At 39.2% G+C, this 20,978-nt stretch overlaps 2 protein-coding genes and 1 non-coding gene across 8 annotated transcripts; all 3 read right to left on the bottom strand.

Moving 5' to 3' along the window:
* Positions 1-594: 594 nt before the first annotated feature.
* Positions 595-4,762, bottom strand: cd248b (CD248 molecule, endosialin b). Its single transcript, XM_044140201.1, has 2 exons — positions 3,928-4,762; positions 595-2,508 (listed from the first exon to the last, which is right to left on the bottom strand). Exons 1-2 carry the CDS (start codon positions 4,346-4,348, stop codon positions 794-796), a joined length of 2,136 nt encoding a protein of 711 aa, XP_043996136.1. The 5' UTR covers positions 4,349-4,762; the 3' UTR covers positions 595-793.
* Positions 4,763-11,427: 6,665 nt separating this feature from the next.
* Positions 11,428-20,343, bottom strand: LOC122844585 (CAAX prenyl protease 2-like). 6 transcript variants are annotated; one of them, XM_044140195.1, is made up of 9 exons: positions 20,274-20,343; positions 18,957-19,117; positions 18,781-18,883; positions 18,509-18,592; positions 17,972-18,050; positions 17,699-17,866; positions 17,498-17,569; positions 16,482-16,544; positions 11,428-16,392 (listed from the first exon to the last, which is right to left on the bottom strand). In XM_044140195.1, exons 2-9 carry the CDS (start codon positions 19,085-19,087, stop codon positions 16,172-16,174), a joined length of 921 nt encoding a protein of 306 aa, XP_043996130.1. In that variant the 5' UTR covers positions 19,088-19,117; positions 20,274-20,343; the 3' UTR covers positions 11,428-16,171. The 6 variants fall into 6 exon arrangements, with proteins under 6 accessions (XP_043996130.1, XP_043996132.1, XP_043996133.1 ...); XM_044140197.1 differs by lacking the exon at positions 20,274-20,343 and adding an exon at positions 20,071-20,137; XM_044140198.1 differs by lacking the exon at positions 20,274-20,343 and adding an exon at positions 20,071-20,131 and having other exon boundaries at positions 19,034-19,117.
* Positions 19,339-19,410, bottom strand: trnae-cuc. Its single transcript has one exon. It is a non-coding gene; the product is annotated as a tRNA-Glu (tRNA).
* Positions 20,344-20,978: the final 635 nt, after the last annotated feature.

Genomic DNA, 20,978 nt, shown 5'->3' with positions numbered 1-20,978 from the left:
GTGTAAATATTTGACAATTTTTTCTGAAAATAACTGTCCATTGCAAACATGATGTAATGTCTTTTGCGGCAGAGAATAATTACCGCAACAAGAGTTGTTTACTTTTATCAAAAAGGCAAAGCTTTATTTATGTTAGAAGATCTGAAATGTTTTAAAAGGGACTCAAAATGGCAACAACTGAGAGCTGACATTCAAGGCCAGCCTAGGCCTCCCCTGCTTTGCTGTCTTCACTTCCAGCAGTGCTAATCACTGCGAACAGCACACTCCCACCTGGTACCCAGCCAAACAGAACAACAAAAAATAAGTCTCTCTTGTATCCACGCCTGTTCCCTATTATCCCCGCCCACACAGGTGAACCCAATTACTGCTCATCAGCTCCTCACAGCAGCAACATCCCTTCTTGTTCACCACAATAATAATGATTTAAATACTCATTGCAGAACCACTTGATTAACTATGCTAGAAGTTCATTAGTTTCAGGCCATTTTCAAACTTGACTCCAAATTTTCTGATTTACAGTCAATAAATTTAACAAGAGAGTAATGTCAAGTGATTGGACATTATCATTTTTATTTTAAAGACCACACTGTTGAATCAGTTTGTTTGTTTTTTTATTGAATTTGTGAAAATGATAGTCAGCTATTTACAAAGGCTGTGCAGCAAAAATGGTGAAATCAGTCCTTGGTATGAAATCCAGATTTTACATTTAGTGAGCAAATTTGTCACCAGAAACCAGAATAATGTTAACAAACATGTTAAGAAATTGTTTTTGTTGTTTTGTTAATGAGAGAGTTCAAGCATGGGTTTTGCTTTCCCTCCTCTCTGGGGGTGTTGCAGGGAGCACCCAGCGATAGCAGTCTGCAAAGCTGAGGCTCTTGTCTACTGCACAGCTGGTACAGTAGACAATTCCCAAAGCCAACATCACCACCAGGAACACGCACAGAGGGACGAGAAGAGCCACCAGTAGCCAGCTCTTGTCATGCTTGCGTTTCACATCATCAGATCCGTCTTTAACCGCTGCTGTACTGTTGGTTTCACCTGTACTGTCTATCTTAGGTGTCTCAGCCTCCTCAGTCCCAGTAGTGGACTTCTTTGCAGTTTCAATTACTTTCTGATCATTGGAGTTGCCACCTCCTGTGTGAGCATCATCTTCAATGTTGTTGCCTCTTCTCATCTTTTGGGTTGGGGATGGGGCTGTCTGGTATTGCCTTGGTGATAAGTGATCCCATTGGTTTAGGTGGTTATCTGACTGATGAGCCATGTCAGGGGTGAGTCCCTGAGGGGAATCTGTCAGCCAGTTGAGATTGAAGTTGACATCGGCTTTGAAAAAGGGATCAACAGTGGACCAGGGAGTATCCTGATCATCGTAAATACTGGGGTCAGGGTTCAGAGTGGAATATTCTTCGTCATAAGTTGAAGGCTGGCAGGTAAGTCCGTCTTTCTTCAGTTCAAAGCCAGGTTTACAGTTACACCGGTACCCTCCAACAAAGTTAATACACTGCTGGTCGCAAGGGGAATACTCTGTGCACTCATTCAAATCTATACATTCTCCTTCACTGTTCGATACAAAGCCAGCTTCACACAGACAGTTGAAGGAACCCTCAGTGTTCTGACAAGTCCCTGCACAGGTGCCTTCATCCAGGCACTCGTCTATGTCCACACATTCGTCTGTATTGTCTGGCTGGTACCCTGGGTAACAGGTGCAGTGAAATGTGCCTGGAGTGTTGACACAGAGTTGCGGACACGGCTGCTGCTGGCATTCATCCACATCCAAACACTTGTGTCCGTCTGGACCTATTTGGTAGCCTGGGGGGCAGGTGCAGCGAATGCTCCGAGATGTTATTGAGCAGTCATATTCGCAACCCATATCCACACAGATCCGATTGACTGGGGTCTTGTCTGTGGCAAAAGCAGAATCTGATAGCTCTGGAGGGTCAGTTTGGCTCAGAGGGTCCAAGTTGCAGCTGTAGCCATCTTCATCTAACATGTAGCCCTCAGAGCAGTAACAGTAGTAATCCTCATCCCTGTTCTGGCAGTGCTGCTCACATTCATGCTCACCGCTACACCAATCCTGGGTTTGCCTAGGTGCACCGGAAGAGCAAAGAGGGGCATCTTTAGACCAACCCACTGTGCCATCATCTCTTTCGATACACAGTACTGATTCCCTGAAATCAGCATCTGGATTGGAGCTGTCTGCAGGACATGGCATGTCAGCTACAGACCCATAAGGCACATGGGTCAATTGGGTACTTTTGAAATGAAATGGGGTTTCATAGACAGCGGGACCTCCACCCTCATCCTTCAGGGGTGAACACATCATGCTGTAGGTGTACTGGCAAATAAATCCATCCAGTTTCATGACACAGGGTCCTTCTGCCCAACGGAAATTCTCGCCACTCTCTCCTGCGCCGTCAGACGTATGCACAGTCATGGCCACACAGCGAGGTACTGCACAAGTGTTGGGCATTTCTTTACGGATCCAATTGGCAAACTGAGCTTCCTGATTTCCTGTTAGAAGAGAAGGACAAACCCCTAATTAGTTTTCAGTCTTACTTTGGATCTAACATGCTAGAGTTGTAATTTTCTGTTACTTTTTTTGTCGCCCTTTTCTTCCTTTTCAGGCTCTATGACAGATTTTGGGTTGACAAAGCATCAAAACATTAAGTCACCTTGAGAAAATTGCCAACATAACCTTTGTCTGGATTTTAATTTTCAAACAAATTAATCCAATTGCATTTTTAAAAGAATATTTCTGCACTCTGGGCTCATTGGGATTATTGATGTGGGACATATTTTGCAAGAGTGAGAGTCATATTTTTCACCACTAGATGTCGCCCATATAAAAAGAATAAGTCTAATGTGGAGTTTAAAATGCAATTATTTATGTGGGAACAGGGCATTTTTGTCCCCTTGTTATTTCCATTTATAGAGGTAGAATCTGTTTCTCTTAACAAATTGGGAGAAATTGATGATCTCAGCAGGATTTTAACAGATGCTCTTTAAACAGGGCATCTGTTTAAAGTGGTGCATCTAAAACCTAGATTTAAATAAATACTCTCATTTGGGTCAGTCATTTTCATTCACCATTTGTCATTTTGCATTATTAAAACCAGAAAGGTCTGCTTGGTGAGGCACTGACATGAGTAAGTTAGAGTTATTTACTCGTGACAGCATCACAGAAGTAAACAACTTTTAATAAATGCATGCCCTTCTCTACCAGGAGAGACACATCTGTTTTCTGTCAGTGTGTAGAATGACTAAATCAGACTGGGTGAGTAACAATGGGGTCAGAAAGAGTAAAAATCTCCCAAGTTGCACCCAGTCTGTCTGAGAAATAAAAGAAGATAATGGATTAACCATACCAGGAGCCCAAAGCTCAGCCAACTGCCTTGAGTGTCAATTTCTGACAGGATGGGGTGTGGCAAATTGGTCCATTACCACTAGGCCGTTTACCAGTAGTAAGGCATGCAAAAGTTTTCAAAGTCTTTAAAGTCCTTTTAATGATATGCCAAATGTGTTTTCAGTACCTGTATTGTGAAGAGCAAAGAATATGATGCTACCCATGGCTATTACTAAGGTAAAACTGCAGGAGACTAAAACAACTGGTTCTAATTCGCTTTTTGATTAAAACCAACAAAAGGTTAGAGATGTATGCTTATTTGCGTAAATTGGAATAATATTGTTGTTCCTGTTGGAATCAAAACTACTACCTCTAGCAAAAAACTTGCAACACAGTTTCCTCCTTTATGTGTCACTGTCTCCAGAAAGAATAAATTGGAATTGGTTAAACTTGGAATCAGCAGGTCAGACCTCTAGAAAAATTTAAACATTTTATGTTGCTCTGTAGCTATCCATTAAACAGAATGACTGATAAAAAAATGAACCAAAATTTGTGAATTGCAAAAGTCAGAAAAGGTGAGACTTTGCCTGTGACCCAGACGAATCCTCTGAGAGGTTTTGTGACTGAACACTGGCGTGGAGGTCGGTGCAGCCCAATCCAGAGACGAAGCCTGGCTCTTGATCCATGCACAGCAGTTGCTGACAGCAGGTTGTGGACCACACCCGCCGCTTCATGAGTGTACATCGTCACCAAGGTCCCACCTTGATCCAGGCAGGCCTGCCTAGCTTCCCTGAAGTTCTTCTTCTGTAAGAAGACGGCATAGCATCCCTCCTGGTTGCAGATGGCGTCTTTTTCGCCCAGCTGGGCTTCAGCTACTTGCTGCTCCCCATCAGGCTCCTTCATTCTCTGGCCCTGACTCCCAGGAGCCACACAAACTGTCAGCATCCAGACGATATACAGGAGAGTCATGCTGCTGCAGCTGCTTCTACTTCTTTTGATATTTGGCATTGTCAATAATGCAATGGTGGGATATAACCTAACATGTATACTTTAGCAACTCTTTAACATAAATATCCTAACAATGGAAAAAGCTGTTTATCAACCTCTAAAACTGAGCCAAATTTTAGAGTTTTTTCTCAAATCAGAATCGGCATCTGTAAATGATCTTAACCGGAGAAAGACCCCTCCAGTGTAAACCAGACAAACTTTCATTCAAGCTGTCAGTACTGCTGAAAATTTAAAGAATTATTTTTTAAACATGAACAAATCCTTGCATAAACTCCAATTAAATCCTGCAAAATTGAAAATACAGTCCAGTTATCCAAGTCCCAGAAGGAAGGATGAATTGTTCCATAAATGAACTCAGTAAATATCCGGAGCAGAAACCCTGTGCTATATCTGATCCCGGCTCCTGCCTCTGCAAGGCTGACTTTCAGACTGAGCATCAGACAGAGAGACAGACTTGGGGAGGAGGTGGGGGTGGAAGGCTACGTAGAGGAAAATTATTGAGGGCAATTGTGTGCTTTTGGAAGAGGGGGCTGGTAAAATGTGAGTATCTAAAAGAACACTGGAGAGGATGATGTGTGTGTGTTGGGAAGCTGGGGGTGAATGGGGTAGCTGGAGAATTGAAAGCCCTCAGGAAGCTATGAAAACCATATGATGACACTTTGTCCTATATGCACACACATAAACACAAACATAAGAGTTTTTGCTGTAAAACATCAGAGCATGTTAAAGTGTTGGTCTGCTTCGGCAGATAATTAAATTCTGTTTCTCTTCTTGTTATCTAGACTTTTAGTCATCCCTAATGTCTTCCCCTCTTAGTTTTTCTTCTCTGATTTTTCCTTAATTTCTTTACATTACCTTCATAAACTTTTTCTCACTCCTCTTTTTTCTTTTTCACTCTCTGTCTCTCTCTCTTTCTCTCTCTCTCCATCTCTCTCTCTCTCTCTTTTGGTCCATGACAGCTGGAAGTTTTTACTGCTCAATGGAAACATTATGGAGCAGGAATACCTGTTGAAATGTGCACATTGTGTGGGTGACTTCATTCTCTTGCTGGTAAAAATTAACTCCACAGAGGCACAGATGTTAATGTACACTCCTCAGTGTGCATGCACATGTGTGTGTGAGTATAACTTGGGGGCAAATGGAAGAGAGGAAACAGGAAATGCCAGATGTGCATCAGCTTGACCTCTCCATGACTAGGGAGCAGGAGTGACCTGTGGGGTGCACCTCTGCTGACACCACACTATTCAACACCATTAACAACATTGTGGGAAGTCAAACAGTGGATTTGCATTTTCCAAAGAAAACTCAAATCTCTTTATTTTTTCTTCTGCCTGAGTGAAGAGTAAAGCTGGAAAATATTAAATAAAACCAAAAGCTGTGGCCTGAGCCTTGAAGGAAACTGGAAGCTCCATGTTAAAGTTAGCGGTGCCCAGCAATAGCAAACTTCTTCCAACCACCATCAGAAATGTCTTTTCTTAGGATTCAGTTGTTCTAGATAAACAAAATATTGTTTCCCAAAACATTTTTTTAAACAAAATTCTGTAAAGGGTGCCAATCATTTTATTCATCCAATTTGAGTCAGTACTTTGTAGAACCAGAATTTGCCACAGTTGCCACTTTAAAAGCTTTTTTTGTGGCATTTTTCCATTAGCTTTGCACGTATAGAGGCTAAAAATAATACAAATTGTTTGTAAAACTGCTCAAATACAGACAGAAGATGGAGATCTTCGATTTTAGTCATTCCATTGCAGCTTTGGCTGGATGTTTCCTTTTGTCCTGTTGGAAGATGAACCTCCACCCAGACTCAAGTCTTTTGCTGCCTCACAGATTTTCATCCATTGTTTTGTATTTAGCTTCATCCATCTTTGAATCAACTCTGCCCAGCTGGTGAGAAACTGTACAACGATCCCACTAGAGTGGGCTACAGGAGTTTTTATCATAATATTTTGTGGTCCTTATTATAATAAAGTATTTACAACTTCTTTTCAGTCTTGTCAGGCAGCTGTGATTGCATATCACTACAAACACAAACAGCACTCTTTAAAAAACAGCCATTTTGAAATAGGCTCCTTCAGGACTCGATTGACATAAAAAGTGTGCTTTTCCCACTGAACTGCACACAGTAGCGCCCTGCTGACCAGCCTGTTGATTTAGGTGGCCCACTATATCTTTTCCGTTGTGCTATGCTCTTTGCATTTCCAAGGTGCTTGATTAGATGTCCAAAGTCTGGGCTATTGTTTTAGAACATTACCATGCTCTGAACCGCTTCACTTCTTTCTGGCAATGAGTACAACACATGACACATTTTCAGATTTTTATTTTTATCCTTAATTTTAAAATGTCAGATGATCCTTTATCATTTTCCAGTCAGTGATTACCTTGTTTTGGTCTATCATAAAATCCCACTAACATATAAATAAGGTTTTGCAATGTTATAGAATGTGGAAAGGTTAAAGGGATTTTAAAATTAGCATGCAAACTCAGTGAAAAAAGACAGACTCCATAAAAGATCTTTCTTTTCTGTTTTTGGAAAATGTGACTCAGCCACAACAATAATTAGGGCGACTTAATGCCGGTTTGACAGTGTAGTTCTGATGTGTCAGATGTGTCATGTAATCCAAATTACAAACTGACAGCACAAAGTCACTCGCTCAGCCTTGTAACAAAAGACGAGAGGATGGAAAAGTAATGCATTAAGTGCAGCCGGAGCAGTTATTAACCACAGCCAAACTTGGACGCCTATGTTCTCTCTGTGCAGATGAGCTGGCTGGATGTGGTGTGTTGGTTCTGGCAGACACAATATTCACAGTGTTGTTATTCGGCAGTCTTTTTCCGTTATGTAACAACCACTGACTTAGAGGGAGAACATAAAACCTCTGGATCCTGGAGAACCTAAAGAGCCTTTTGTGCTTCTTGCCCACGTCTTCTAACTACTTGTCTCTGTTTCTCTTGGACTACCATCAGACTTTATCATCACCACCTTCAATGTTTTTAATCCAATGTGTCCCTTTTCTCCTCCCAGCTCCTTCAGGATATCTGTACTCTGATAGTCTTAATCGGGCTGCTATTGTCCTCCTCCAGAATATCAGTGTTTTACCCCAAAACCTTCACTCTTTGCCTGCTGAATTCATAAGTCAGCCTGTTTTTTTGCCCCTCCTCTTTCTCAGACAGAAACACCCCCAGAAACATACCAGAAGCATAATTGATAGAGCAGACAAAACCTCTTCTTTCCATAGCCATACTCTCCCAAATCCCTTTGTTCCTATTAATCTAGACACAGCACTGCCAAGTCTCTATCCACCAACCTAAAGACATCTAATGGAACATACAGACCTCTTTATTTTACATCTGCCGCCTTTTAAGTCAGCCCCTGACTTTTTAACTTTTGCCACTTGCTCTGATTATTTCACACCTTCTAGCTTTTGTACAGCTGAGCTGCACACTGGAAGCTATTAGTCCTTTGTATTTCATTAATTTAACAGTGACAATTATTCTTTATTGAGCATTTTTCTCTGAACATTTAGCACTGTTAGAAGAATTATCATCTAGGTTCATTTACTTATGAGTTTATTTGAAAGGTTAGGTTTTCATATTATTATTCTGTGTGATTTTTACTTGGCTCCTTTCTTTTGTGGTACATTACTAACTGTTTTTTGGATGTTTGCTTGGGGGTTAGAAATGTTTATACATTCCTGTGTCCTCAGCTGCTTTGGTCATTTACTGCTTGTGTTATCAGCTGCCTGTGAAACTGATTTGTGACGGTCAGCCTTGAGTCCTTGTAAGAGCATGTCCAGAACATCCTGTAGTAAAGGTTATTGGTCAATTGTTTGTGTGACTGTGTGAAAAAGCCCAACCTACTTCCTTGTAATCATAATAAAAGGCAGTTGGGGACTGAGAGCCGGCGGAGTTGATCCCAGACAGTGTTTAACGGCAGTCTGGCTCAAACTTCCCTCTTCTGCAGAAAAACAATTTATGTCTCTGGTTGATTCTTTGCAGGTTAGGAACCGAAATACACCCAACAAGCACCAAATCAAGTAAACTGAATAGTAAATGTTTGACCAGAAAGTTATCACTCTGGTCAAATGTTTGCATGTAATCATCATGGATTGAATGTTATTTTGAAAATTTTATACATCATTCAAAAAATTTTTGCAAATAAAAAACTGAAAACGGTGGTGTGCAGAGGTATTCATCCCCCTTTTCTCTGACATCATCCAATTGCCTTCAGAAGTTGCCTGATGGTGACTAACTGTAGTCCATGTGTGTTTAATCTAATCTCAGTTCAAATGCAGCTGCTCTGTGACGCCTCAGAAATTTGCTAAGAGAATATTGGAGAGCAAAAACATAATGAAGTCCAAAAAACAGGTCAGGGAGAAAGTCATGGAGAAGTTTAAAGCAAGTTTAGGCTATAAAAAGACTTCCCAACTTTGAAAATGTCACTGAGCACTGTTCAACCCATTATCCAAAAATAGAAAGAGTATGGCACAACTGTAAACCTACCAAGGCAAGGTAGGTAACCCTAATCCTAACCCTGTATACCTAAACTTTTAGGCCGAAAAATCTGATCAGAGATGCAGCCCAAAGGCCCATGGTGACTCTGGACCAAATGCAAACATGTGGAAGAAGAATACTTTTACTTTTTTCTTTTTTTAATTCGTAAAAAATCATGCAAAATTTTGAATCATGCAGAATTTTCTTTCTCCTGCACAATAGATACCACTTTGTGTTGGTCTTTCACATAAAATTCCAATGAAATATTTTTATATTTGTGGTTGTAATGTGACAAAATAGGAAAAAGTTCAAGGGGCATGAATACTTTTGTAAGGCACTGTAAATTCTTTATTTTCTAATATTCTGTTTATGATAAAAAGATTGGATATTTTTATTGTTGTGTCTTCTTTATGGTCTCATTTGTCCTGCTTCTGATATTTAGCTTTTAAGTGGCTTTTGTAGACTCTTTAATGACTATCTGGATGTAAGTTTACACTCATAAACAGTGAATAAAATTCAACAACAAAAACCCACAATCTCATTTAAAATGTCATTGTGGCCATGAAATTTGTTGGACACTTTAAAGACATCCATTTTAGATCAATTAGTGTATATTTCAGGGTTCCCCATGAAAAAGCTGGAATTAGATTACAGTATTTTTCAAGTCTATACTGGTATGGAATCTAAAAAATTAAGAGTATCTTGTTATATTTTAAATCAAATTTCTGAATTTTCCAAATAATTTGGCCCAGTCGGCTTTCTCTCAACCCAATTCTCTCTGTCATTTGCTTCCAACACATTGTCCAATGCTTCGTCCACCATAAGGCCTGAGTTTCGCATATTATTTTGGGATCTGCAAGTGTATGAATGCAGCTATAGATGCTTTGTGAATAGACATTACTCAGGTGACAAGCCTGAAACCTGTTTGGAAACCAGCAGAGAAGTGTTGTTCCCTCATTTCTGTTTTATTTTAAACCTAAAGGATTTGATATTTTAACGTAATTGCATTTTAAAAGACCATATAAGTATATATAGTTCTAGAATTAAGAGTTTGGAAAACATACTTTCAAAATATATAGAACTCTTGTTTTGCCTTTTTTCATCTTTTTATACTATATTGTCAATCTTTGGCACTGAATACTGCGACAGACTGGCGACCTGTCCAGGGTGAACCCCGCCTCTCGCCCAGGACGCAGCTGGAGATAGGCACCAGCAACCCTCCCGACCCCATTTAGGGAAGAAGGGTGTAAAGAAAATGGATGGATGGATGGATGGCACTGAATAAGTTTAATGTTGAAAGGTGATTTTTATCCTTATGTGTTCAGTTGGATTCAAGCAGAGAATCTCTCTGATAATGCAAAACAGGCGTAATATTTGTCCAAGCATGCTGACACTCACTAGTTTATCCAATATAAATAAACTCCAGCTGTTGCACAGTGCCATCCCATATGTTTTGCATTGTTTAGGTTTGTATTTGGTAACACAGATAAATCAAAACCAGATGATTCTTCATACCTTACAATATTACAGAACTTATAAAAATAGAATGTGAAATGGAATATTGATCCCTACTCCAAATTAAACACTCGTGTCTGGGAGCAAAATGTGAACTTAATAACAGCTGTAAAGGAAAAACATGCCAACAGCAAAAGTCAGAGATTTGTGCTTTTAATGCACATAATAACTGTCTCTGCAAATTATGTAGCAATCCATAACCCATCCAATAGATGCCAAGATATTTTCCTGGGTAAGTGGAGATGATGGAGACTGTAGTACAGCTAGATTTGAGTTTAAGAAAAATAAATATTTTAGTGAATATGCAGGAATTAAAGCCAGATTTTATTTAGGATGAAGATTATATTTAACCTAAACAATCATGTGATGCTACCATGATTAATAAAACTTCTGTACAGGTAAAGAAGTTTCATTCGTGTTATTTTTATTGTTGTGTCTTCTTTAGGGTCTCATTTGTCCTGCTTCTGATATTTAGCTCTTCAGCTAAATATCAGAAGCAGGTATCTGATATTTAGCTTAAGAGCTAAATATTAGAAGCAGGACAAATGAGACCATAAAGAAGACACAACAATAAAAATATCCAATCTTTTTATAATAAACAGAATATTAGAAAATAAAGAATTTATTTATCAGAAGCAGTTATTGGTTATTTTTAATTAACCTCAAAATAAACCCAGCTGCTCTAATACACCTTCAATCAATCAATCAATCAATCAATCAATCAATCAATCAATCAATCAATCAATCAATCAATCAATCAATCAATCAATCAATCAATCAATCAATCAATCAAATTTTATTTGTATTGCACATTTCAGCAGCAAGGCATTTCAAAGGGCTTTACATCAAATCAAACACAGAAACACAATGCAACATAGAATCAATAATCAAACCACAACAATAAGTCAAGTACCATCAGTAAATTTACATTTTTAAATTTACATTATTAACAACATATAAAAACATAATTCAGAAAAGTTTAGTTAAAGCAACTAAAGTTATGACATAGTTTAAAGCAAATATTCTTGAATGTTTAAGAATATTTGCTTTAAACTATGTCAAACTTTCTGCTGTGTTCCTTGGTCTTCAGGATGTTATTTTGTTCTCTGATGTTCTCTGGCCTCTGAGCTCTTTACAGAACGTTTGTAGGTATACGGAGATCAAATCACACAGGATTAGAATCGTGAAGTTAATTGTTTGCACTGGATTTATTTATTTAATTCTTTCAAAGTGGAAAAAGCAGAGCAAAATCACGCCATACTTTTAAGGGTTAAAAAAAAAAAAAAAAAAAAAAAGCAGCACCGTTTGCAGGGACTGACCTTCACAAAGTGTCTTTGCTTTGGTAATAAAAAGGAGACCTGTGTCCCGGATGTCTCTTAACTTCCCACTAATGTCAAGGTCTGTTATTACATTGCAGTCTTGGGTTAGATGATCTCAGACTTTGTGCCTTTGGAAGTGTCTATGCTATATTAAATTGAGCAGAACCCATCAGTATTTGCCTACTCTCACACAGACAAACACACAGGGACACACTGAAGCAATTAGCAGCCTCCATTATGGTTAAATATGAGCCACTGCGTACTGGGTGATTTCGTTGAGGGGAAAAAGATCAAACTTTTATTCTACAAAGTCCATATGTTTCATCTCTTGCTGCAGACACGAATGCCCTCAATGCACACCCAGACTATCAACAAATCTTTACCACAAACATCTGAAATGACTGCAGCGACCCTCTGGGTGTAAAGTGATAGATTAAAAAATACTGAATCAGTCAGCTGAAAATGTCAGGACAGTTCTGTATGTCATCATGCAGAAGTAAATCCATACTAAAGGAAGGATTTTAAGTGAAAATGAGCATGACTCCCTCTCTGCATGCTTCGTCTGACTCATGTTAGCACTGGGAGATGCCCAGTGCAAGCACAGCTCCCATGGAAAAACTTGAGGTCTTTAAATTGAGAGATAGTTTGGAAAATCTATTATCGTCTTTCAGTTCTTTTACTCAACCATAACATAAGACCATCTAGAACTGGAAGAAACAAACAGAAAATAAAGCATAGATGCTTTATTTAAAGATGAAGTGCTCTCAGCTGTCCTCCACATGCATGGACAAACCACAAACAAACAGACCGAAGGATGAAGGACAGAACGCACGGACAGGCTGACTCCTGACAGATTATTCCTTTACCAGATGATCGGCTCAACTTTTCCATAAACTCAGCCGTGTGCACATACTGTAGATCTGCACAGACACATGACACTTCTTTCATCATACAGCTCTTCAGATTATTTTGTGTGTGTGTGTGTCTGTGTGATGGTAAATGTATTAACAGTGAGAAGAAAGGATGTCAGAGCACAAAAGGTTCACAGAGAAACAAAGAGACATCCGATGCGTTTCTGTCTGGCTTATTTCTGAACCATTTCCTGCAATTCTTTCTCTGTCGTTTCAATTGAACTTTAAGTTTTGCACCACATCTCCACTTCTTCTGTATGACTCGGACTCATTTTCCACTGTGTGCCTCTTTTTTAATGAAGCATTTTGGGGTAAGAGAAACATGGGAAAAAAAAGAAACCATAAACTGCCTGACTTTGCATCGGCAAAAGAATGCAAATTACTCCCTAAACGCGATGCTAAAATCTTCTGCAGACTTGTTATGTGCAGAGAAGTCTAATAACAGGGTCTTCTTTTCCTCCCCCATTAGTTCCTTCACCCGTCCAACTGGGAGGCAGAGGCCACCACACCAGCTCAGAGGGTGGCCACTGAGACAGAAGCTGCTAGGCTTTATCTCTGTATAATTATCTGGGAAAATCACAGAGGAAGCAAACAGGTAAGGCTCTTGCATCTTGGAAAAGTGCTGACAAGCTTGATCCAGTGCAGCAATGTTGTCCCCCTCGAAAGATTCAAGCAGCCAGCAGCTGAATACTTTGTTGGAATGGAAAGACTTCAAGTGTGACTGAGCTGAAATGTATTAAGCAGGAGGGAGAGAGGGAGCAAAATGAGAGATCAGCAGCCTGACTTTGAATAAATAAAGAGAACAGCCGCCTCAATCCCCACTGGACCAAACCCTTTCTAGCGTTTCACAGAACGGAGCAGAGGGGAAAGAAGTGATTTTGTGACCAGAGCTGCTCTTCACATCAGCTCAGAAATAAGAGCTGTCCAACCTTGCAGATAAGTTGCTTGACTTTCAGTTTAAAATGAGAAACTGAACAGTTAAACCTGGAGTATGAAGAGCCACAGTGTACAAAAGCAGTGAAAGTCATTAAGCATCAAATTTCAGTTCATTTTGTTTGGATTTTATGTTACTAGAAAATATATTATTGCATATTTATGAGGGAAAGGAAAAAGGGCATAAGGTTCTTAAACATGTTCAGTTAGAATTGTGAAAGAATGTGGCATGCATTTGTAATTGGGTTTTCTTTGTCTTGTATCTTTATCGCTCAATAAAATTCAGCAAATTTTACACACAGTTGAGGTAATGTGTAATTAACCGTTAATTAAACCCAGTTGCTCTGAGGGCCTCTGAGGTTTGCAATAGAAAATCACTAAACAATAACACGCTTACACCTTACATTATGAACAACATATAAAAACCCCGTTCTAAAAATACACAATCAAGCTAAAACTGGATAAAGCATTAAACATGTGAGATTTGAGACTGGGTTGGAGATTTAAGCTACAGCTAAACAATGATCAGTGTGTAATCAGACCTGCATCAAAATGAAAATCTATGACAAAAAAGAACAAAAGGAAACAAACATTTCAGGGTAACTCAAGCTCAAAGTCTGAAGCATCAAAGTTTTTTGCTTGTGATTTGGAAAAGTTCATGGGGTGAACATACTTTAGCAAGGCAGTATATAAAACAAAAACATTTGCTCTTACTGTTGCTGGGTTATTTTTAGATTTGGTTACGACCTATGGGTTCATATTTGTAACCACCTTGTTTTGCTTGCAGCCTTGCAGACGTCAGATTAACGTATTCTTTAGAAGCTGTTGAACCTCCCATGCACTGTTCATTCTGTAAACATGAACCCACACATCCCAGACACATTCAAGTACATCTGATCTCAAACAACACACACATAAATAAATAATTATCGAGCTGTTTAGCCTTTGTTCATTCTTAGCCTACGTGTCTTCTGTGGGCCTGAAACCAAGCTCAAATTGAAGACTGAGAACAGCGCGCACCATTTTGAGATTTCTTTGTCTTTAGTCGTGGAAAAAAAACACAAACCTATTTTCTGATCTCGTTTAACTCCTCACCTGATACATTAGGTAATGCAACAGTCAGCTACAAAAGTTGGAATTAGGTGAAGGTGAAATTAAAACTTTTTAAATGTTTTTTTAATGGAGTGAAAAAGTGCCAGGAAAACACTACTTTTAAATTTGGAGAAAGGACACATGCTTCTAAAAAAACAAGCCGTTAGTCTGATCTTCTTGCTGTGACTTTGCATTTTTCACCACAGTTGGAGATAAATTGATCAATTTTCAGCTTTTTTGACAATATTGTGACTTTTGTCAAGAATCTGTGAATTTGATTGTTAACATTTTCTGCCAATGTCAAGAATGATCTCATCGGCTAACACTGAGCGTCTAACACTGCATTCTCTGTTACCATAAACTAGATTTTTGTTTTTACTTCTCTTATGAACATCTGGCTCCAAGCAGTGAATGAACCATGTGAATGGGAATGCATCCTTCATGCAGCTTTACGTTTTAGTAACAGCTGTGTCAAGAGAAAGATACAGTCCCAAAGTTAACAGAATGCATTTGAGAAAATCCACAATCCAAACTCGTTTTTATCAACTGAACTGTACCAAGAAGCAAACTACTGAGCAAACTATTAAATATTATTAGTATATTTCTGTTGATAATGAGCACATTCACATTTCTGACTTCGCTGGTGTATTCCTCTTTCACTTGTCCTTCAGACTTTAAAAAGTAGGTCAAGTGAAATTGAATGTTGTAAAATGAGCACCAGAGTTTACAGCTACGAACTGTAAAAAAAAATAAAAAAGACAAGAAATAAACGCATCTGGAATCAGTGTGGAGAACAGGAAAGATACATACATGTGAATTTATGATGTTTGCCCAATTTTACGTCACTAAGTTTTTATTACTTATAAACCTACCTCATAAATCTGGAGCTTCAACACAACCTTTCACCTCCCAGACATTTCAACAAACCCTGCATGACCTTTCCCTTTTCCTCTGCTCTGCTACTCCAAATTTTCAATTTCCCCAGGGAAGAACAATTTTTATCCCTGCACTCCCTCACTCCACCTTTTCTTTTAGTGTCTCCTCATCTGCTGGCATTGTTCTTATTGCTTTTGGCTGAAGCCACTTGTTTTCCACTCTTCACTGTTTAAGTCTTCCTCTGGCATTCATTGCCTTGTCTGATTTAAAAACATGATTTTAAATAGCTGTCTCTCTCCAATTTGGTTCTGTTGGTGTATTTATTGGCAATGATGTCTGCGTGTTTTGCCTGCCTCCGTGTCTTTCTTTGTGATCATGTCCTCTATTGCCTTCTTTTTTTTCTTCTTCACCACCATATTTCATCTGGTTTTCTATGCTTGCACTCATGCACACTTCTGCTACTTTGTTGTAGCCAGGGAGTTTTGTGCTGGTGTTAAGTTTCATACAGTAGGAAATATTTTTGAACCATGCAGGAAATGTCTGAAGCACTGCGATCTTTCTCCTGCCCTGACCACCCGCAAAAATCATGAACGCACTTCAGAAAAGTTCCAATCATGACTGAAAAAAAAAAATATTAAAGTTAAAATCTGTCTCAAGATTTTATGCTTTATTGTTGATTTTCTCAATCAACATTCCAGTGCTTGAGAGGCGGCAAGGCTGCAGACAGGTCTGGCTCCATAAAGGAAGGGGTCTGTGAAGGGGAAGAGCACCACCAGAAACAGCAGGACTCCAGTCAGATAGCAGATCAGCACGGCTGAACGCTGAGGGCGGCTCAGAGCCGAACCGATGTCAGGGAGACCCTGGCTGTTGCAGAATGAATGGCACAAAACTGGACCCACAATATGACCTTCGGGAGAACAGACCACAAGATGTGAAACTACCGTATGTACACGAGATGGCGCTTTTAGAGGACGAATGTGTGTTTCTGCCTCTCACCAGTTCTCAAGAAAATAAAAGCAGCAAAGACACCAAAGACAGTTGTGTACAAAAACTGAATCCCTGTAAAGGAAAACTTCAATGAATAATCAACAAACTGTAAAAGTATTCATACTTTTAACATGTTATGGCAGACCAACACACAGTCAAAGTGAAAGTAAAACTTTTTCTTTTAGTAAAAAACTGGAAGGTAACTGTAATATTTTTAAAAAAGCTATTTTTGGTGGAAAACTAACATTGCACTACACTGTAAAACATAGTGGTGGCAGTATGATGCTGTGGGGATGTTTTCTTCAGCAGAGACAGGAAAACTGCATAAGCTTATTTGAAGTTGGATGATCCAAACAATCCAAGAGTGATAAAGCGTCGCTCTGTCACAACAATCCAAAACATAAAGCCAGGATCACAGCGGTGTGGTTAAAATTAAATCATTTTCATGTGTTAGAATAGCTCAGTTAAAGTCCACATCTAAATCCAATCAGGAATTCTAGGTAGAATTTAAAAACTTATGTTTGCAGCTGGTATTCAACCAGTTTTAAAGAGTTTGAGTTGTTTTACTGAAACAAAAGAAAAGCAAAGTAGTCTAGGTGTGAGAGATACCTCTGTAGATTTGGAAAGTATATAGAATATGCAATATAAAGGATATGAACACACCACACTTTTTAAATCAAAACTGTAAATCATCTTCCTTCCTCTTTAAAAATAGTAGCTCAGTTGCTTTGTGCAAGTGTGACACAAAATTCTACCAAAACACATGAACGTTTGTTTCACTGTCTCTGTTACCTCTCATTTATGCAACTGTTGGTATTGTGCAATAACATGGTTTATTAGACTGTAATTTATAAATGTTTTCTTGGGTGTAATAGTACTTTATCTTTCATATACAGTGCATAGATAGCACTTAGTGTCTTCATAATTTTAGATTGATTTTCACTGGGATTTGATTTATTGTTATATGTATGATCAAACATGCATCAATCGCCTCCCACATGTAGTTTATTTGAGAATAAGCTCACCTGCCCCCAGAAATATGGCTCTCACATTGTCCTTTCCCAGGTGAAGCTCCTCTATGATGTGGTGAAGGTGGGCTAGAACGACAGTAAAGTTGAGATAAACATTATAACAGGAACAGCAAAACTCCTGCAGGTCAACTGGTGCATTTTGTTGTGCTTTAGTAGAGTATGATGTCATTGTGGCCCCAAAGTTTTCTGTCATACCAACACCAAAGAACAGAGGAGCAATGAAGATAACAGCTGTGGCTCCGGTGCAAGGCACCAACATAGGCAGCATGGCCCCTCTGAACACCAGCTCCTCCGTCACTGGCGCCACCACCTGGCTCCTGAGCCACGCTGCGTCTTGAACGCACATCCTCCAACTCTGCACATCTGGGAAAATACATTAGTCAGGAGATTGTGATCACCTCTAATGCAAAGGCGGCACATATGTCAAACGTTTTGCATCAGATTTCTCTAACAGAACCTTATAAATACCCAGAGCAGAGTGAAGTTCCCCAGAGAACCCATCAGGATTGTCCAAAGCAGACTGAACCAGGGGCCCCAGATAAAAAAACTATTAAGGAGAATGAATATAGATGTTTATAACATGCACAGGCAATAAATAACAACAAAATCAAAAGTATGAGGGAAAAATATGGCAGACATTTTAGTATGCAGTTTAAACACTACAGGGAGCTCAAATAAAATATAAAGTTACAGTAAACTGTTAAAGGGTTAAATTAAATAAAACATCTAAAATGTCTAATCTGCCTCAATAAAGCATAAATTAAAAACCAAACTCTTCGAAATCTGTGTGAGCAGATGCTGGAAAACACTTTCAAAATGACTTTTTAAACCCTTTTGACAACTTGAACGCAATAAATAAATAAATAAAAATTCCATTCCTCTTATTTGATTTTGTGTGGCAAAGATTGTTTCAGTTTTAGAATTTAAAAGAATAAAATAATTACAAAAACATCTGTTACAAAACCTTTTCCTTTAAAGTGTTCATGTTATAACTTATTGGCCTACCGTGATCAATAGCAAAGGCAGTACAGATGCAGGAAGGAAACCTTTCAAACGAACTCCCATCAGCTCCCACAAGGACTCTTCAACCTGGAGACCCAGGATGCACTTTATTTATTATATAAAGTTATTTCAACAGAGGATCTCATCACCTGTGTATTGTGGGTAATGATGATTAGTAGCTGGAAAGCAAAGCACGTAGGAATTACAAAGAAAATCAATTGCCTGTAGAACTTCCAAACCCCAAAATATCAAAAGGTAGAGGAAAGTCTACTCACTGTGATATCAGCCCAGTGCATCCATAACTTCACACACGCAGGAGACACTGCAGACACCAGAAATACACTGACAGAGCGACGCTTTATCACTCTTGGATGGTCCCTTTAAGACACACACTTTCATTAACAGGCTACTTGAACAGCACTGACTGCAAAGCTGATGATGAGTTGCATACCTTGGTAAGGTGCTCCAGCAGGCATATAAGCTACCCACATAGAAAGAAGCCAGCAGAAGGCAACTCATTACACTCACCCAACAGATTGTGTACTGGTCCTGCCTAATACAGCTATGTCCTGCCTCTTGCATGACAGAACAGGAGATCTGCAAACTGCAAAGCTTCAAGTGGTTCCACAGGAGATGAAAGAAAAAAAGTAGCACAGGGTCAACATGCTCGAATGGATAAGCTTGATCCTTTATGTCAGATTAGATTAGTAGATCCTAGTACAGAGAAGCTGATTAACTAAAGAGCAACAGAAAGACATAGATAAAAAATAATAATCGCACCGTATCATCTAATCTTTCATAAACTAATAGTTTCTATAGCAAAAATGACTCTGTTCCCTGACCGGGAATCGAACCCGGGCCGCGGCGGTGAGAGCGCCGAATCCTAACCACTAGACCACCAGGGAAGTTGTTCGGTTTATGACCGCTATCATACAAATCCAAAATACTTCCATATGTGTGTCGCTTTAAAGTTAGTACATGAGTATACTTCATGGTAAATCTGCTCCTCTGGTAATATCTAGTCGGACATGAAGTTTAAAAAGCTCCAAAAACGAAATAGCCGGTCAAGCACTCAATATCAAGTATCTCAATAACCCGCCCAGGCTTCAAAGGTAGTGGTAACGGCGTCCTGTTCTTCAGAAGGAAAGTGTAAAGTTGCTTCACTGAGTTAAGTGTCACTAAACTTATTGAACTCACTAAACTTATTGTCCTAAATATACACAATGCTTTACTAAGTATTTACAAAGACCTTCAACGTATTACCATACCAGTTATGGGAAATGTCGCCGTCTGATGTTCTGTCAGACAGAACTACGGTAACTAACGTAAGAGAGGTTCTGGTGGTGGTACGGGATATTTACTGAAAATAATAATAAAACAGGTCTACAGCGGGAAAGGGAGGTAGAAAACGGTAGTTTCCCGGCCAAAACGGGAGACTTGATAGGTATTACTCTTGTTTTTTCTGCAACAAAGCAAAGCAAAGCATGATTGACATGACGCCGGCTCCCATGAGGAAGTAACAGACAGTGTTATAATGGCTGAGGTAGTGGAAGTCAATGCATTACCGAGTCATTTTTGCCTTATCAGCCAACATTGAGGCAAAAAAGGGCAAGAAAATTATCCCGTGATTTGTGGGAAACATCGGAGAAATCAACGTTAAAGTTTTATAGAAGGAGCAATTTTCAAATTCTGACAGATTCTAAAGTAGATTCATTCCTGAATAATGGAACATTTTCTAACACACTGATATCTTTTTGTAAGTAAATACCTCTATTGCACGCCTTGGGTTGCAGGTCTGCAATGGAACTAGCCTTCCTGTATTTGTGTGGTTGCTGCACACAGCTGCATCCTGTGTGGTAGATGCTGTTGAAATAAGAAGCAGTAATTTGTTCAATGGTTATTAATGGAAAGGCTGTTATGCTGCCATCTACTGTGTCTTCTGTGTACTGCAGTTGTATTGTACCGCTGTTCTAAGAAGGAAAATAAATGAACGCACGTTGAAACGCCTGTTCTCTTCAGGTTATGGGCCCAGAGCGTCGCTAAAAAGTTCAGTAAGTGAAGTTTTTTGAGTCAGATAAACGGAATTGTGGGATTCACAATGGATGATAAGACGTTTATCGACAAGCTGAGCGGACCAGAGAACTGGGCAACGTGGAAGTTTCAGATGGAGCATTTGCTAAAAGCTAAAGGACTATGGGGCATGCTAACGGAGACGGATATGCTAACTCCGGATGCTAGCGCTGGCGGGCGGAATTCGAGAGACGGAGAGAAAGAGCATTTTCCATGTTAGTGCTAAATGTGAGTACACCCCAGTTATATTTAATAACAAGCTGTCAAACTCCAAAAGAGGCTTGGGACATGCTAAAAGGACATTTTGAGAGAGACACTTTAGCAAATAAACTGTTCTTGAAGAAGAAATATTTCAGATGTGAAATGAAAGAAAAGGACAGCTTAAATGACCATTTAAAACGAA

The sequence above is a fragment of the Gambusia affinis genome, linkage group LG15 (genome assembly GCF_019740435.1).
Source record: "Gambusia affinis linkage group LG15, SWU_Gaff_1.0, whole genome shotgun sequence".
Classification (NCBI taxonomy): Eukaryota; Metazoa; Chordata; class Actinopteri; order Cyprinodontiformes; family Poeciliidae; genus Gambusia; species Gambusia affinis.
The sequence above is the reverse complement of the archived record's forward strand: the minus strand, read 5'-3'. Positions and strand labels throughout refer to the sequence as shown.

What these genes read in the sequence shown, in the direction of transcription:
- LOC122844585 (XM_044140195.1), bottom strand. Translation starts at nt 19,087, where the DNA reads ATGCAAGAGGCAGGACATAGCTGTATTAGGCAGGACCAGTACACAATC. An exon ending in TGCACTGGGCTGATATCACA is followed by an intron (nt 18,593 to 18,780) that starts GTGAGTAGACTT and finishes CTGGGTCTCCAG; the next exon opens with GTTGAAGAGTCCTTGTGGGA. An exon ending in TGCCTTTGCTATTGATCACG is followed by an intron (nt 18,051 to 18,508) that starts GTAGGCCAATAA and finishes TCTCCTTAATAG; the next exon opens with TTTTTTTATCTGGGGCCCCT.
- cd248b (XM_044140201.1), bottom strand. Translation starts at nt 4,348, where the DNA reads ATGCCAAATATCAAAAGAAGTAGAAGCAGCTGCAGCAGCATGACTCTC. An exon ending in AGGATTCGTCTGGGTCACAG is followed by an intron (nt 2,509 to 3,927) that starts GCAAAGTCTCAC and finishes CTCTTCTAACAG; the next exon opens with GAAATCAGGAAGCTCAGTTT.